Consider the following 15,972-nt stretch of genomic DNA (forward strand, 5'->3'; position numbering starts at 1 on the left):
TTGCTGTGTCAATATGAGGACCTGAGTTTGGATCCCTAGCACCTACTCTTAAAAGAAACCCGCTACTGCACAGCTGTGACCTCAGCACTGGGGGAGGGGTAGAGCCAGGAAGACCCAGGGGACTTGCTGGTTCCAGTTCCAGAGAGAGATCTTACCTCAAAATAAGGTGGAGCGCAACTGAGTACTGCTGGCCTCCACATCTGCACACAGGCACCACACAGGCACCACACACACACACGACTTTCAGTGTCCATCTCTGAATCATTATTATTCACAGTACAAGCCTGAGCTATCCTTGGTGTGTCCACCTACCTCTAGGCAGTGACATTGCTGAGGGCCACCACGTGAAAATCTCCCCGGAGTGGGGATGTCAGTTTCTACAACAGAGTTAACATCCAAGTATGACCAGCTGGGGACCCTCGTCCTCAGTTTTCTCACAGGCTCAGGGACACAAATCCACATCTTACCAGGTAAGGGAGTCTGTTGGGTCAGCTCTTTCAGACACTCCTCCTCCTCCTACAAGCAGCAACCCTGGTCTGGGACCAGCAGAAGGACAGCCAAGCAGCTCATACAAAGGCAGCTCCAACTCCACCCCTGTAGCTGTGCTACCTATGGCAGGGCACGGACTTTTCTGATCTTCAGAAACAAAATGGAGACCACAGTTCCACAGCAGCTTGTAAAACTCGGGACCTTCCTTACACAGCTGCTTGCTTGTTCTGTCTGACACAATGTCCATTTTGTAGCCTGGGCTGGCCAGGAACTTGTGAGATCCCCACTGGGATTCCAGTTGATAGAGCTGTTTGGGGAAGTTTTGTACATCGGGGAGCAGAGTCTCCCTGGGGGAACAGGCCACCAGGAATAGGTGTATTCTCTCTATACATACGCACAAGCTATAAAGAGTCCCATGAAAGAGAAGCTCAACAAAGCCAAAAACAGTTCAGTTGAGATGGTGAATAAAACTGACAAACTAACACATAACTGACGCAGCTCAGAGAGAAGACATCGCTACACAGCCTACAGATATTAAAATGGCTGCACAAGCAACTTACCCTGACAACTCAGAAGAAAACTACCTTGCAGTAGACTCCCAAAGCTCTTCGAGAAGAAACAGAAAACCTGAAAAGCTCTGTATATATTCAATAAAATGAATCTAGGGTTAGAAATATTCTCACAGAGAAACCTTTGGATCCAAACAGAAAAATAGCACCACTTTGACACAAACTCATGGCCCTTTCCCTCCAAAAAAAAAAAAAGCAGAAATGAGAGCATCTCCCAACACATTCTGTAGGTGTGCATTATTCAGACACCAAACCTTCCTGGAGATGGAGAACTCGTATCGTTTTAAATTCATTTTGAGGCAGAGACTTATGTACACCAGACTGGCCTCAAACTTGCTGTGCAGCCACGGCTCTCCTTGAACCCCTAATCTTCTCTACCTCTCAAGTGCCAGGTTACAGTTGTATGACAACATACCTGGCCATACTATATACAAATTTCCTAACAAAATTTGAGGAGGTTGAATAAAAAGCATGCTGCACCATGAGAGCAGAGAGAGAAGCTCTAGATTCCGTGCCTCTAAGCAGCATGCCTGACCTCTTATGTTTTCTTTTTCTATTTTGTGGCTGGTCACAGGCATTGAACCCCTGGCCTTACACACACTAAACAGAGTTCCTACGTCCCAGTCATTCTGCAGAAATCCTTTACTTTTGTTAAGAATAGGGCCAAAATCTGTCTTTATGTGATGCCCAGCTGATTCCTCTGTCCTCTTTCTCCTGGGAAACTGAATGGTACCTTCCACCACTCTAACAACCCTGGCCCTCTGACTTAGAGGCACCTAGCAATGCCATTGTTTTTTGTTGTTAAAAAGTATGTAATAATGCAATACAGGAGTCATCTTGTCTGAGGATACGGAACTAGCAGGACCAGAGGAGTGCAAGATTTCTTCCAAAGCTACATAACTGTAACTCTAACTACAGAAATGGCGAGAAGCCTGAGTGTATGTACTGGCACGGTATCAAACTTTCAGCAGTTTGGCACAGCTTACCGTCATTTATGTGATGCCCTGACTGTTATCAGAAAGTGGATAAGGCATATCATTAAAGAAGAAAACAGGAGCCATGATGGTACACAACTATACTTAGAGGGCTGAGACAAGAGGGTTATGAGTTCAAGGCCAACCTGACTAAGCAAGACCCCATCTCACAAAGCACATGAAGAAAAAAAAAGAGAGAAAATGAAATAAAGAGGTGAGAGAGAGACACACAGAAGAAGGGGAAAAAGGTAGCATTTTAGATCAGTCACTCAGTACCCACCCCCTTTCTACAATGAACTGAGTGCTCACTGTGTGCTAGGAACTGGGGGTGAACTAGTGGACGTCACAGACAGACCCTGCCTCGCAGCACATGCATGCAGCTGATGCTGGGCAACGGCAAGAATAAAACGGAAACACGTAAAGGCAGTCAAATACCATTTACCATGAGAAACTTGATATCCCAATAGCCACAGAGAAAATATTTGACAAAACTCCAATATCCATTCCTGGTAAGAGCCCTTGGCAAGCTATAAATAGAAGGCAACTTCCTTGTCATGGTAAAGGGGTTCTGCAGAAATCCTACAGCTAACACGTTTGATGATAAAGGACTGACCACTGACTGTCCAAGGTGAGAACAAGTCTTTTCAGCATGTATGCCCAGCACTGAACTCCAGGAGGGTCTCAGGGAGCAGGGTATGGCACACAACACAAAAATGAAGAGAGAAGTAAAAATCTGAGGCAGTAGAGATGATTCAGAAGTTCAAAGTGGGGCTGGAGAGATGGCTCAGAGGTTAAGAGCATTGCCTGCTCTTCCAAAGGTCCTGAGTTCAATTCCCAGCAACCACATGGTGGCTCACAACCATCTGTAATGGGGTCTGGTGCCCTCTTCTGGCTTGTAGGCATACAGACAGACAGAATATTGTATACATAATAAATAAATATTTTTTTAAAAAAAGAAGTTAAAAGTGCATGCTGTACTTACAGAGAACCCGAGTTCAATTCTCTGCACCCTCACAAGGCAGCTCACAGTTGCCTGTAGTTCAGCTCCAGGGCGATCTGACACCCTCTTCTGGCCTGTACTCGTGCACACACCCACACAGTTACACATGCATACACACAATCTAATAAAAATAAAATTTTAAAGAAGCACAAACCTTTATTTGCAGAAAACATTTATACAATATCTATCAGACTCTAAAGAACACTGTCAAAACTAGTACATGAATTAGAAAATGATCCATGAAATGCATTTTGGAACCAGGCACAGTCTAGCTACTTGCTGAGACAGAAATATCTCTTGATCCCAGAAGTTCAAGGCCAGCTTAAGCAACATAGAGACTCCCAGCTTCTGTAATGTGTATGTGTTTGTGTGTATGTGTGTGGGTGCGTTCTTTCAGTTTCTTGGCATACAATCCCTAAAACCCTTGCAGTTTCTGAGGTAATAGAGTCTTTGCCTATGTTAATGAGATGACAGGTAGCCAGGCTCAGAGTAACCTCAGGATGGGACTAGTCACTCTAGGGCACAAACTCAGGAGAGGACATCAGTCACACCTGTGCAGGAAACCAAAGGACAGACAGGGTTCAGAGGGCTTCTGGGCTGGTAAACCCATCTGTAGTCGAGGATGGTAGTATTTTCCAACTCCACAGAGACGGGGTGCCCTGCTCAGGCCATGTCCAGATATCACCCTGAGTGATCCACACACATGGACACCTGCCTCCTTTGTCATAAATATCACAGGTAAAGGAAGCACTCACCTGAACTCTGACACTGTCTTCAGGAAGCATTAGAACCACTGAACTGAGGGAACCCATATGGTAGGGGGAATACTATGTTTCTATTGTCAGAGTGGTAAGGGATTCTGTAAGATGGGAGGGCAGAGAGCAGGAAGAACAGTGCAGTGTGACCTGCATTCCCTTGGGAAGGCCTCAGGTCACAGATCAGTTTATAGAAATCCATTATCTTTCTTTCTACAGAGCAGCACCAAGTACTCACAGGCTAAACTCGATAAAGCAGTGCCAGCTGGAACACCATGAAGAGACATGAAATGCTGGATTCATGGGCAAAATTTGCACAAGGTGCCGAGGATGGGAACTGGAGCCCCCAAGCTACACATGCTGGACCTAAGCCATCTAACAGGTACCAGTGGGGCTAGGAAGCACTGCTGTAGATGTCTGGATGGGGCAGGGGAGAAACTGAGTCAACACAGATAGCATGGCCATAGAGGAGCCAAGAAAAAGAGAGCTGAATCCTGAACCTAAGAGACTAGGAAGGGAAGTAGGTGTGATGGTGGTTGTGAGGTAAGACAGGGTCCTGGGAGCCAAGTAACAAGGAATAGTGCTGAGGGCTGTGCACAATCTCTTGTCTCCATGCTAGACCCCAAGATAAGGAAAGAAAGTGTGTCCTTAAGACACGGTCTGGACCTAACTGTTCCCCCAGACCCTTCTCACAGCACAACGCTCACCGTGATGAGCCCTGACCCTTGACCTAAGAAGAGACCACCAGCTTGACATTCCTTTCCCCAATCTACCTAAAATAATAGTCACTGACATCAATGCATACCTAGTTAGTCAGAGAGAGACATTAAGCTGGCCATAGCCATATCCCAAAGTGCCCACAGCTGCCCTCCTTCCCAACAGACAGGGCAGGAGGAAGGAGCCTTCAGCCCCTCTGAGCATCTGTCCTGCAGGTGGTTCCCTAGTAACTGTTGTTTCCAGAAGGAGCTCCTGGAAGCAGGGAAGCTGGCCCTGGAGAAGCCTAGAACCTCCAGACAGACACGTGGTAGGTGGAGGCTGTGTTGAACATCTCAGAGCCACAAAGAAGGAGCAGATTATGACTCACAGACAGGGTCTTTACACCGGAGCTCCATGGGAAGAGGCCATAGACAAGAACATGGAAACGACCGCCTGGAGGCAGTCTGGAGATGATCGCCCTGGCTATTTTGTGAAGACCACGTGCAGCAAGGCCCTGAGGACCACAGTGACAGAAATGGGCTGGCTGTCAGGTGAGCATGCACCAGCCGCACCTCCCAGAACAGAGGACCCAGCCAGAACTCACAAAGAAGGTTCCTGAACTTTCTGAAAGGCTGTGCTTGTCACTTAACAAAACTTTGTCCCTGCTGGAAACGCCTCGTGAACGTTTGCTGCACTGGAAGAAAATGCTGCTGGCAAGGTATTTTTAGCAGCAGCTTCCAGGGCTGTCTCTGAATTATGCAGCAAACGCTCCCAGCACCATGAGTCAGCAGCCAAGTGCAGTCACGTCCCCCACTAGCTCTGCACACATTACCCAGGGCAGCCAGAGCAAGAACCTCCCTATCAGCTCCTGGCCCTCAGCTTCTGCTCTTCCCAAACGTCCTGTACAGTTAGCAATTGTACTGTGTCTATCTCCCAATCCCACATCACCCTGCCCAAAAACTTCTCCTCTTGGGTCTAGTTTCTTCATTACCTTCCGGGCCCTGATTACAATCCTTCCGGGCGTGATCAGATGGCAAAGGTACATACTTACCAAGGACAGGTCACAACATCCATCCTTGCTTACACTTACCCAAGCAAGAATCTCCCACCCAAGACCTCCCCCCTCAAGATGAAGACGCATACCCCGATGCGCCCAACTGCCCACTCACCTGGCAGGAGCGGAACTGGCTGACGAGCAGTGTGCACCGCTGGGGCTCCTTCCGCCCATCCAGGCTGTCCAGCTCTGCAGCCACCTGGTTCAGCTCCTCATCAGCGTAGTAGAACTGGGCCAGCAGCTGTGGGTCTGACCTCTGCAGGAGAGAGATGTGCCAGGAGCATGAAGAACTGGTAACTGCTAGCGGAGACACAGTAACCACTGACCTTGTTCCTACAGGGCAGGCTGCCATTGGGATGATCCCCAGGGTTGAGTCCCTAACCCGAACTCTTCTACCCCAAGAAGTTGCCATGTTATCAGATTTCTATATAAGAACCTTTAGGAATACAACCAGAGCCAGGTCACTGGGGCTGTGCCCACTTAACTCATTCTACACAAAAGATTCACATTAGGATCACAGGTAAGAGGAAGAGAGAGGCGCAGGGCCCAGGGATGACAGAAAACCTCTTTGGGGGGTATTATATAAGCCAGGCCTGGTGGCACACACCTGCCAGCCCAGTACGAGGGAGACTGAGGCAGGAAGACTGTATTTGATATGAGCCTGAGTTATGTAATGAGATTGTGTATGAGAAAAGTGTTTAATTCACAAGCCTAAACAGAAGTGACAAAGATGGCCACTGAAGAAAGTAGCCCAGAATAAGATGTTAATTCCCCTCCACTGAAGTGAGAAGGACTGGCAGGGCCTGGGGTCAGTCCTCCAGTCCTGCCCTCTCAGCCCCGTTTCTGTAACACTGGGGAACACCCATTTCCTCAGCTCAGAGGCCTCCTTTCCACTGAACTCATAGGCATTCAGATCCTGCAATAACCAAACTCTAAGAGGAACTCAGGCTCCCTGTCCCTTCCATCAGGCCAGATGCCTGCCCACTGTCTCTTGGCTGAAGCCTCACTGGCTGGCTTCTTTTTCTACACATGCACAGGAGGCCCACCACTCTGGGCCTTAGCACAAAGGTTCCCTAGGCTCTGAGGTATGGCGGACTCCTTCCCTTAGACTTGACAGTCCAGGATTCAGAGAGATGAAGGGAAAGCAGGGAAGCCCCAGCATGCTTTGGTAAAGGATGCTCATGACCGCAAGGAGAAAGACATGGGAGAGGGCTGAGGATACATGGCTCAGAGGGAGAACATCTGCCTTGCATGCACAAGGCCCTGGTTCAACCTCTATTACCAGAAGGAAATAAGATCCAAGAACATGAAACATACCCAAATGTACCAACCCAGATTTACTGTGATGCTGTTTACCTGTGTGCACACATGCACACACAGCACAAAAGTGACACCTGGCCCACGCTCTCCCACTCATGCATGTGGCTGTGTTTACACCACAGTGTGTTAAACATAAGGGAACTTCTGGCCACTATTTGTATTTTCCTTTTCCTTTCTTTTCCTTACCCTCAGTGTTCCCCTGAACCTCCCAACCAGCCAAAAGTACTGGAAGGGGAAGAGGAACCCCAGTTGTGGCCAAGCGGTCCCTCATGGGACTTGAACTCCTAGGGTCACCACTCAGAATTTGCACAGCACCTCACAGTCAGCTGTAGTGCCTGGTCAAGATGGGTATCAAACCTTCCCAAGGAATTCTGTAGACAGCTGAAAGGAAACTTCCAGATGCTGCCTGCCCTGGTCTAGATGCAGACACAGCATCATCCGCTTTACGTGGGATGACATCCTCTAGGCAGAGAGAGAAAGGCTCCTGGTGCCACCTTCCCCTCCACACCTGGACTGACTTCTCAAGCTACTGCCACCCGCAGGAGGGCTATGACACAGAGACACTGTGATGAGATGTGATCAAGATCCTGCTCACGTGATCCACTCCAGACAAATCAGCCTGGGTCCCGGGTAGGACTGCCCATCACTGCCTTTGTTGCTGCAGTCCAGGCAGGGAGATTGGAGACTATGCATTGGATGTTAGAGACTATGAATCTAGAACCCTGCCCAGGGCCACAGTAAGGACGCTCAGGCCTCTCCAGTGGAAGAGGAGGGTAGGCCAGGGCCAGGGCCAGACCCGGTCTGCATTTTTGCTTCCTAACACGACACAAACACGGCAGTTAGTGGACATGAAATGAAGCCGTGTGGCTCTGGACAGCAACCTTGGTCTTGGTCAGGTTCCAGGTAGGAGAATAACAGTCTGTCAGGTAGCAGGACTTGTGACCTGCACAGATGGTAGGACAGGCAGCATGATGGACCAGAGAGGACAGTTTCTGCCCCAGTTCAGCCCATGAGTGGCACAAAGCCTAGAAGATCCTTCCCCAAGCCGTTGTCCCCAGAATGTCAGTTGGGATCTAAATGCTGATTTCCAAGAAGAACCCACCACATAAGCAGCTAAGTGACACTCACTGCCCCAGCATTCAGAATGCCACCCTTCAGTCTTGGCACATCCCTAGGCAGTGGCCGTACATGAACTTTAAGAAGAGATTAGAAAGCTCAGTGAAGGGATGGTCAATCATAGTGCCATCCCAGGTCCTGACCTCTCCTGGACCAGGTCTCTAGACTCTGCGTTCCACTCCTGCAAACCAAAAAGCATCACAGAAAACCAAGAAAAGCCTCTGGAGGTACCTTAATTCAGATGCTCTCCATAGCAGCTACCTACCCAGCAGCTGCTCAGGCCACACACAACCATGGATGGAACTTCTCATTGTCTCCAAACACTGCCCTTGGCCCTCCTAGGGTACCCTTGCCCCCACTCAAGTACCTAGAGATGTCAGCATACCACACATGCCTCCAGCCTGACCTAGATCCTCAGAGGTACGTGGCCGCTGGGAGCCCTGTCTGTCCCTAGGTCGCTCTCTGAAGGACAAGCTGACACTTTTGGTTTTGTTCACATTAGCCAACACCATCATTGTGGTAAAATAAAAACAAACCATTTCACTAATGTGATTGAAGGGATGATGGCCCGAGGGAAGAGAAGAATCTGCAACCTCAACCCTGAAGGGATCAGATGGGCTCCAACCTCCAGTCCCAAACACTTCCTCCGTGGTTCATCCCCTGCTAAATGACCCTGCAGTGCTGTGACAGGCATCAAGAATGCCTGTAAATTGCATGTACAATCCCTAGAGTCCTCATTAGTATGCACAAGAATGACAGCAAGAAACAGCCAGGATAAGGAGCCAAATACTATTATACCCTTCCCTAAGAAAGGGTCCCCCCCCAAGGCAGTACTAACCTGGACCAGGGATGGCGGGGGCTGCATGAGGGATACAATACAAAGTAGAATGGCCATCCTCTCAAGAGTGAAGGTGTGAACCATGCAAACAGCGGAAAACACCTGTCTTCCACGTTCACTGAGTGGCCCAGGAAGGGCCAAGTTAGTTGTCCTATCTGCCTGCCCACTGCGACAGCAACCCTGGATAGAGAGGCCCAAAGGACTCTCCAGGAAAGCATGAGGCAGGGGAACAAGTGGGACAGAGCGACCAGGTGACAGAAGTAGTCCTAGAACTAGGATTTGCAAAGGCAGGGAGGAGGAAGCTGGGGTGGCCCTGAACAGAAGCGAGCAGGGAGTCCCACAGCCAGCGAACGGAGGCCACCACCTTTTAAAGACGAAGTTGGTGAGGGGTTGCTGCTAATTCCTTCCCTTGGAGTCATATAGGAAAGGAGAAAGGTTGTGACCTGTCAATCAAACAGACATTCCAGAAGGCCAGCGAAGTAGCAAGCAGGCGGGTCTGCCTCATGTCTGGACGTGTCATCGTATCCCACACCTCCCACGTCTGCCTGCCTGCAGCAGGCCCTCAGGATGCACGTGGGACTGTGAGGCCTCTACTCTCACCCAGCAATCTAGGCTGTCACCTCACGGATGTCCCATCTGTGCAAGGTTTGGATGCTGCCTGGTGGTTCTCAGGTCAGTCCCACAGACCCACCACCTCTGCTTCTTGTCCACTCAGCATCTGCAACCTCTGACCTTTCAGGGCTTTGAACACTAGACCTGACCTAGGGACAAGTGACCCTTGGGTGGGGTCACACAGCTTTCCCTCCTCAGGCTCAAAGATGACCAGCACTGGCTAGCAAGGCCATGGTTTCAGTGTGCCCAGTGGGACGTCCATCTATAGGCTCAACTGGACTCTGGGTTACTGAGCTCTCCAGCACGAGTGGACCCCAGCTGATCCCACTGTTGGTCAAGTTTCAGAGGGGGAGGAAATGTGAGTGTTTGCTTCTGGCCCTGTGGTCCACAGCACTGGGGAAAGAGCTCCCCTCTCGTCACAAAAGGTGTACAGCCTGGGGGAGCCTGCTCCTCAGCTGAGCATAGCGGAAACTTAATCAAAACTGCATTGGGAGTAAAAGAATAGCCCCAGCACAGGCCTTGCCCAACAAACCAGCTGAAGGTGGACCGGACAGGGACAGCCACCCAAAAGGCCCCATATCAGAAAGATTTGAGAATGAAGAACTCTGGCCAGGGATAGTTGTGAAAACTTGTACACACCTGAGAGATTCACCGTAAGTTCTGAGGGCCAGAACCCTACCTGAAAAACTTCCATAGCGAGTGCTGTCCAGCAGGATGTTTTATGAGAAAGAGCTTTGCAGGCAAGGCTATGCCTCTGTGGATTCTCAGCAATCTGGTAAATTAAGATTTTAGGTCTAGCTTAGACACCCTCCAAACCCCCTGTACCCACTGTCCCTCCAAACAATGCTTCTTTTCCCAGCCTCATTCTTGTTTGCAAGAGATGCCACAGCCAGCTCAGAAGACCACAACAGTGTGGGAGAGTCAGCAGCCTTCATTCACACAACCGCTAATTGCTCAAGGACAACAGTGCAGGAGAAAACTGCAGAAGGTCCAGTTCCCAGTGTGCTGGCCTCCACTTGTCAGTGAACAAAGGACCCCTTTGTAACCTCCATCTGCTCTGTGATATGGGAACAGACCCCACTGCGAAGGGAGATGCTCTGGAGAAGATCCCAGCCCTGCAGAGTGGACTGGTCACATGATGATGGACAGTCCTCTTCTATTAGGTGATCCCCTGTGCCAGGGAACTACTGGACAAGCAGCAACACAGGTGATGACGCCAACCGGACTGTGATGTGTTCTCTGCAAGCCACCAAGACCATTTAGAAAATTGGTTCTTTTCATCCTCTTTGGATTGGGTTTGGTTTGGTTTGAAGAATGGGGTCTTATTGTATTGCCCAGGATGAACTCAAACTCTTAGGCTCGAATAAGTGATTCTCCTGTCTCAGCTTCCCTATTAACTGATACTATAGTTGTACATCACTGAGCCAGGCTAAGCAAAGGGTTCTCAAAAGAAAAATTAATTTCTTAATAAAACTCCCAATCAAATGCTGTTCATACACTAACTGCAGACAGTTCAACTTAGCAGCTGCCGTGGGATTGGAAAGAAGCCAAGGAACCACTCACGGGGAGAGATCCAGGCAGTGATCGGGCCATGAAGGGGGAATGTCAGTAAATGGAAGGACCTGCCTGGCAGGTGGGTGTAGGAACTGGGGGAGATCATATTTTTTAACTTTGATAGATTAAAAGATACTTTAAAGTGCATTTTATCAGACTGTGGAGACAGCTAATGGGTAAAAGTGCTTGCCATGCAAGCCCGCAACCTGAATTGAGACAGGTGGATCTCTGAAGTTGTGTTTAGAAGCCAGCTCAGGCACCTTGGTGTCTGCTCTGTGGGCCCAGGCCCAACTGCCTGTGAGTGCCCCAGACTTTTGGCCTAGGAGTTCCACAGGCCAAGGAGTAGTGGATTGAAAGAGGCCTACCCCATACTGAAGGAAGAAGGTCCTGGGATGACCCTGCCTCGGTCTTAGACCCATGCTGCTGTCTAAAGAAAACAGAATTCAAGGGGATTCAGAGGCATGTCACCAGAAGCCAGCACTTATAGAGACCTTACTGGCTGAGGCAGAGAGGGGTAAAGCAGGTTAGTAGACCAATGCCACCTTGAGCAAGCTAGCTAATGGACTTAGAAAACAGGGTAGTTACCATCTCCTGTAACCACCAAATGCCTCCCCCAGGAGCCCATCCTCTGCAACACCTCCCCAAGGCCACTGAGTAGGCACCACTCTAACAGGCTAGGACTGCAAGCCCTGCATCCAGACCCCAGAAGAAGAAAATCTGCTTTGGCAAACAGCTTACTAAGATATAACATGACCAGACCAGGAGGCAGAGGCAGGCAGACCTCTGGGAGTTCGAGGCCAGCCTGGTCTACAGAGGGAATTCCAGGACAGCCAGGGCTACACAGAGAAACCCTGTCTTGAAAAAACAAAAACATAACAACAAAAAGATGTGCCTTGCATGCTGTGAACTTCTTCCAGTTAGAGCTTGCAGCTCAGCAGGGTTCAGCACACTCCTAGACTGTGCAACAGCCATCAGGGTCTATTTTGTGGGAATGCATTCTGCCAATAGTTTTGGCGGTACCTGCCTTGGGGCATGGCTTCTGTGGGATGGACATGATCTCTTACAGGGGAGAGGAGGGGTTTCTGGCTTCTGCTTGGCATGAAGGAAGAAGGGAGACCGAAATGGTGGAGAGGCAGAGAGGCAGTGTGGGATCAGCAGTGGTTTCCACCTTGTCCTGTATTCTGTGCGTCTATTTCTCTTTGAATTCCCATTAATAAAGACAATTTGTAACCCTCGCATTAACCTAGTTACAGAATACCTTCATTAACCTCAAGAAACCACACACACATACACACACACACACACACACACACACACACCTGGCAGTCACCCTACTATCAGCCCCAAACCAACTGTCTGTAGATTGCCTGTTCTGGGCAGTATTGTAAATAAAGTCATACATTATGTGACTTATGGGTCTGGCTTCCTTAAAAGTTTTTCCACAATGTAGTATGCTATGGTCTGAATGTCTGTTGCTGGGATTTCCCAGGTTGGACATAATCTCCCAAGTAGTACCTTAGTGGCATTTGAAGGAAAAGTCTTTGAGAAGTAACTAGGGTTAGGTGAGGATACAAGTGTGGGAGCCCAGAGCGGCATTAACTGCCATATAAGATGAGGAGGGGGAGGGGGAAGAGATGGCTCAGTTAAGGTGCTTGCTGAGCAAGCATGGGCACCTGAATTCAGATTTGCAGCACCCACACAAAAGCCAGGAGTGATGGTGTGTACCTGTAATCCCAGTGCTGGGGGTAGAGACAAGATGATTCCTAGAATCTGTCCCTGGCCTAAAACTCATCCAGTAGGCTAGGTCTGCTGGCCATGAGCCCCAGGGGCCTCCTGTCTCTACCTCCCCAGCACTGGAATTCCAAGCACATACTACCATGCCTCTATCTTTTTTGCTGTTGTTGCTGTGGATTCTGGATAATCTCCCATTATGATCACATCAGTTGAAGCTAGGTGCCCCTAAGTTTTATTTTATTATTTATTTGATAATTTGAACAACCACAATATGAAAGAAGACTGAAGAGGAGCCAGGCATAGGCTGCAATGTGAACCTGAGGGCTGCCTCCACCATCTGCAGACAGATGGGCTGGAGGTGGCCGGTGTGTGCATGGGGCTGCTGTGCATTCTCACCATCTGCAGACAGATGGGCTGGAGGTGGCCGGTGTGTGCATGGGACTGCTGTGCATTCTCACCGTCTACAGACAGATGGGTGGGAGGTGGCCGGTGTGTGCATGGGGCTGCTGTGCATTCTCACCGTCTGCAGACAGATGGGCTGGAGGGTGGTATGTGCATGGGGCTGCTGTGCATCTCACCATCTGCAGACAGATGGGTGGGAGGTGGCCGGTGTGTGCATGGGGCTGCTGTGCATTCTTACTGTCTGCAGACAGATGGGCTGGAGGGTGGTGTGTGCATGGGGCTGCTGTGCATTCTCACTGTCTGCAGACAGATGGGCTGGAGGTGGCTGGTGTGTGCATGGGACTGCTGTGCATTCTCACCGTCTGCAGACAGATGGGCTGGAGGGTGGTATGTGCATGGGGCTGCTGTGCATCTCACCGTCTGCAGACAGATGGGTGGGAGGTGGCCGGTGTGTGCATGGGGCTGCTGTGCATTCTCACCGTCTGCAGACAGATGGGCTGGAGGGTGGTGTGTGCATCGGGGCTGCTGTGCATTCTCACCGTCTGCAGACAGATGGGCTGGAGGGTGGTGTGTGCATCGGGGCTGCTGTGCCATTCTCAGGCATGCTGTGTTTACTTCTTTCCATGACCCCAGCTTTCCCTCCCTGATGCCACAGGACAGACAGCTCTTCCTCTCCACCCAGCTCTGAGTATAGTAAAGATTCTTTCTTAATTTATCTACTTATTTGGGGGCAAGGTCTCATTATGTGGCTCTAGCTGTCCTGTAACTCACTATATAGCCCAGGCTGGCCTCAAAGTCACAGAGATCCACCTGTTTTGCCTCCTGAGTTTGGGGACTAAAGGTATGCGGCACCAAACTTGGCTTTGGTAAAGATTTCTTTTCTCTTCTTTTTTGTTTCTTTGATTTATTTTGTTTTGTATGATTTTTTCTTTTTGATGTTGTTTTGTTTTTTGAGACAGGATCTTTCTATGTAGCCCTGGCTATCCTGGAACTTGCTCCATAGATCAGGCTGGCCTCAAACTCAGAAATCTGCCTGCCTCTGCCTCACAAAAGATGTCTTATCTCACATAGAAATCCATGAACTTTACGCAAATGAGGGAAAAATCAGCAAATGGGACTTTTATTACCATTAAAGGCCTGTTATTCTGACAATTCTGTTCCGAAATGAAAAGCCAGGCCAGAGACTACATACGGATTTGCCAGGCATGTTCAGAGGACTTACACTTAGAAAATACAACTGGGCCAGGGATGGCCCAGTGATTAAAGCCCTTGCCATGTAAGCATGAGAACCAGAACTGAACCACATGTGCAATACATCGACACGTGAAAACATGTATGTGTGTGACTGCAGACATACACATGCCATAGCAAACGTAGGGGTCAGAGGACAATGGTCAGAGTGTCTTCTCTCCTGCCACCTTGTGGGATCTGAGAAGCAAATTCAGGTCATAAGGCCTTCTTGCAAGCACTTCTACCTGCTGAGCCATTTCACGGGCCCTTAAATATTATTATTGCTGTGTGCATACACGTGCATGCCATTGCCACACATGGAAGCCAGAGGGCTGCTGGTGCCAGTCAGGGCTGTCCTTCCACCATGGGATCGGGGACTGAAGTCAGGTTAGTGGGCTTGCGCCTCAAACACTCTTCCACTGAGCCATCTTAGCTGCTGAAGTTGATCTTAGTTGCCAACTTATGGAGATTTAAAATCACTACGGAAACAGTCACACCCGTGAGGGCTTTCAAGCTTAGGTTAACTGTGGAAGGAAGCCCTGCCTGAAATATGGATGGCATGAGCCACGGACTGGGGTTCCAGAGTGCGTTGCCCCTCCCCCCTTCATAATCAGATGCCCTATACTTCTGCTGCTGTGACAGACTGAGAGACAAAACAAACCCTTCCTTCCTTAGGTAGATTCTGTCTGATATTCTGTGGCAGCAACAGACAAGTAACTAACATAACAACTGAATTTTCTTTCTTCCTTTTTCTGTTTGTTTTCAAGACAGAGTTTTATGTGTAGTCCTGGCTGTCCTGGAACTCACACATTAGACCTCATTAGACTCACTCAGAGATCTGCCTCCCTCTCTATCTCCCAAATGCCGGTATTAAAGGTATACACCGCCATGCCTAGCTTTAGCAACTGAATTCTAGAATTCAAAAGACTTTAACTACTAAATCTAACTAAAGAAGACCCACTCAATAGCCCTCTTGGGGACTGTATTAGTTACTTATCTTGTAACTGTGACAAATTCATGACAGATGCAATTCGGGGACAGAAAGACTTATTTTAGCCCAGCTTCATGGTGGAAAAGGCATGGCAGCATCCACGGTGGCAGGAATGGGGCTACCTGCTTACATCTTTGCAGATCACTCCCATAGGGCCGGGCTATAATCTCCAATGATGCTGCCCAGCAGCCTCTGTCCTCCAGCTGGCCCTATAGCTTAAAGTTTCCACAACCCCCCTCCCAAACCACATCCAAATTCAAGGACCATACTTTCAAACACATGAACCTATGATGTATATTTTACATTCAAACCACAACACAGATGCCGTCAGGTGTGGCACCAAGAACTGAGGTGAGTCTGCCTACCCCACCTGAAACTCCCCTAGAGGTACAACAGTCCCCACCTAGATTGAGAGCCTATGCTGTCACCCCTAAGACCAGACTGATAAAATTCGACAGGGGAATGTCCTTAAAGGCTGAAGCCCAACTGGAAAGGGTTAATTTAGGAGTAGGCAGGATGGTGAACACCTGCAATCTGCAATTCCAGCAAGCAGAAAGGAGAAGCAGGAGTTCAAGGTCATCCTCAGCTACACAAGTCTCAGGCCACACTGGGCCACATAACAACACCCTACCTCAAAG

General features: G+C 49.2%; 1 protein-coding gene across 2 annotated transcripts in view; it reads right to left on the minus strand.

Annotated features, from left to right (window-relative positions):
• Positions 1–15,972, minus strand: part of Zfyve28 (zinc finger FYVE-type containing 28) — a 93,348-nt gene that overhangs the window by 41,531 nt on the left and 35,845 nt on the right. For both annotated transcript variants that reach the window (XM_057771587.1, XM_057771588.1), the window contains exon 2: positions 5,653–5,793. In XM_057771587.1, the coding sequence (XP_057627570.1) occupies positions 5,653–5,793 (141 nt within the window). The remainder of the gene's footprint in view (positions 1–5,652; positions 5,794–15,972) is intronic.

The sequence above is a fragment of the Chionomys nivalis genome, chromosome 6 (genome assembly GCF_950005125.1).
Source record: "Chionomys nivalis chromosome 6, mChiNiv1.1, whole genome shotgun sequence".
NCBI classification, from domain to species: Eukaryota; Metazoa; Chordata; class Mammalia; order Rodentia; family Cricetidae; genus Chionomys; species Chionomys nivalis.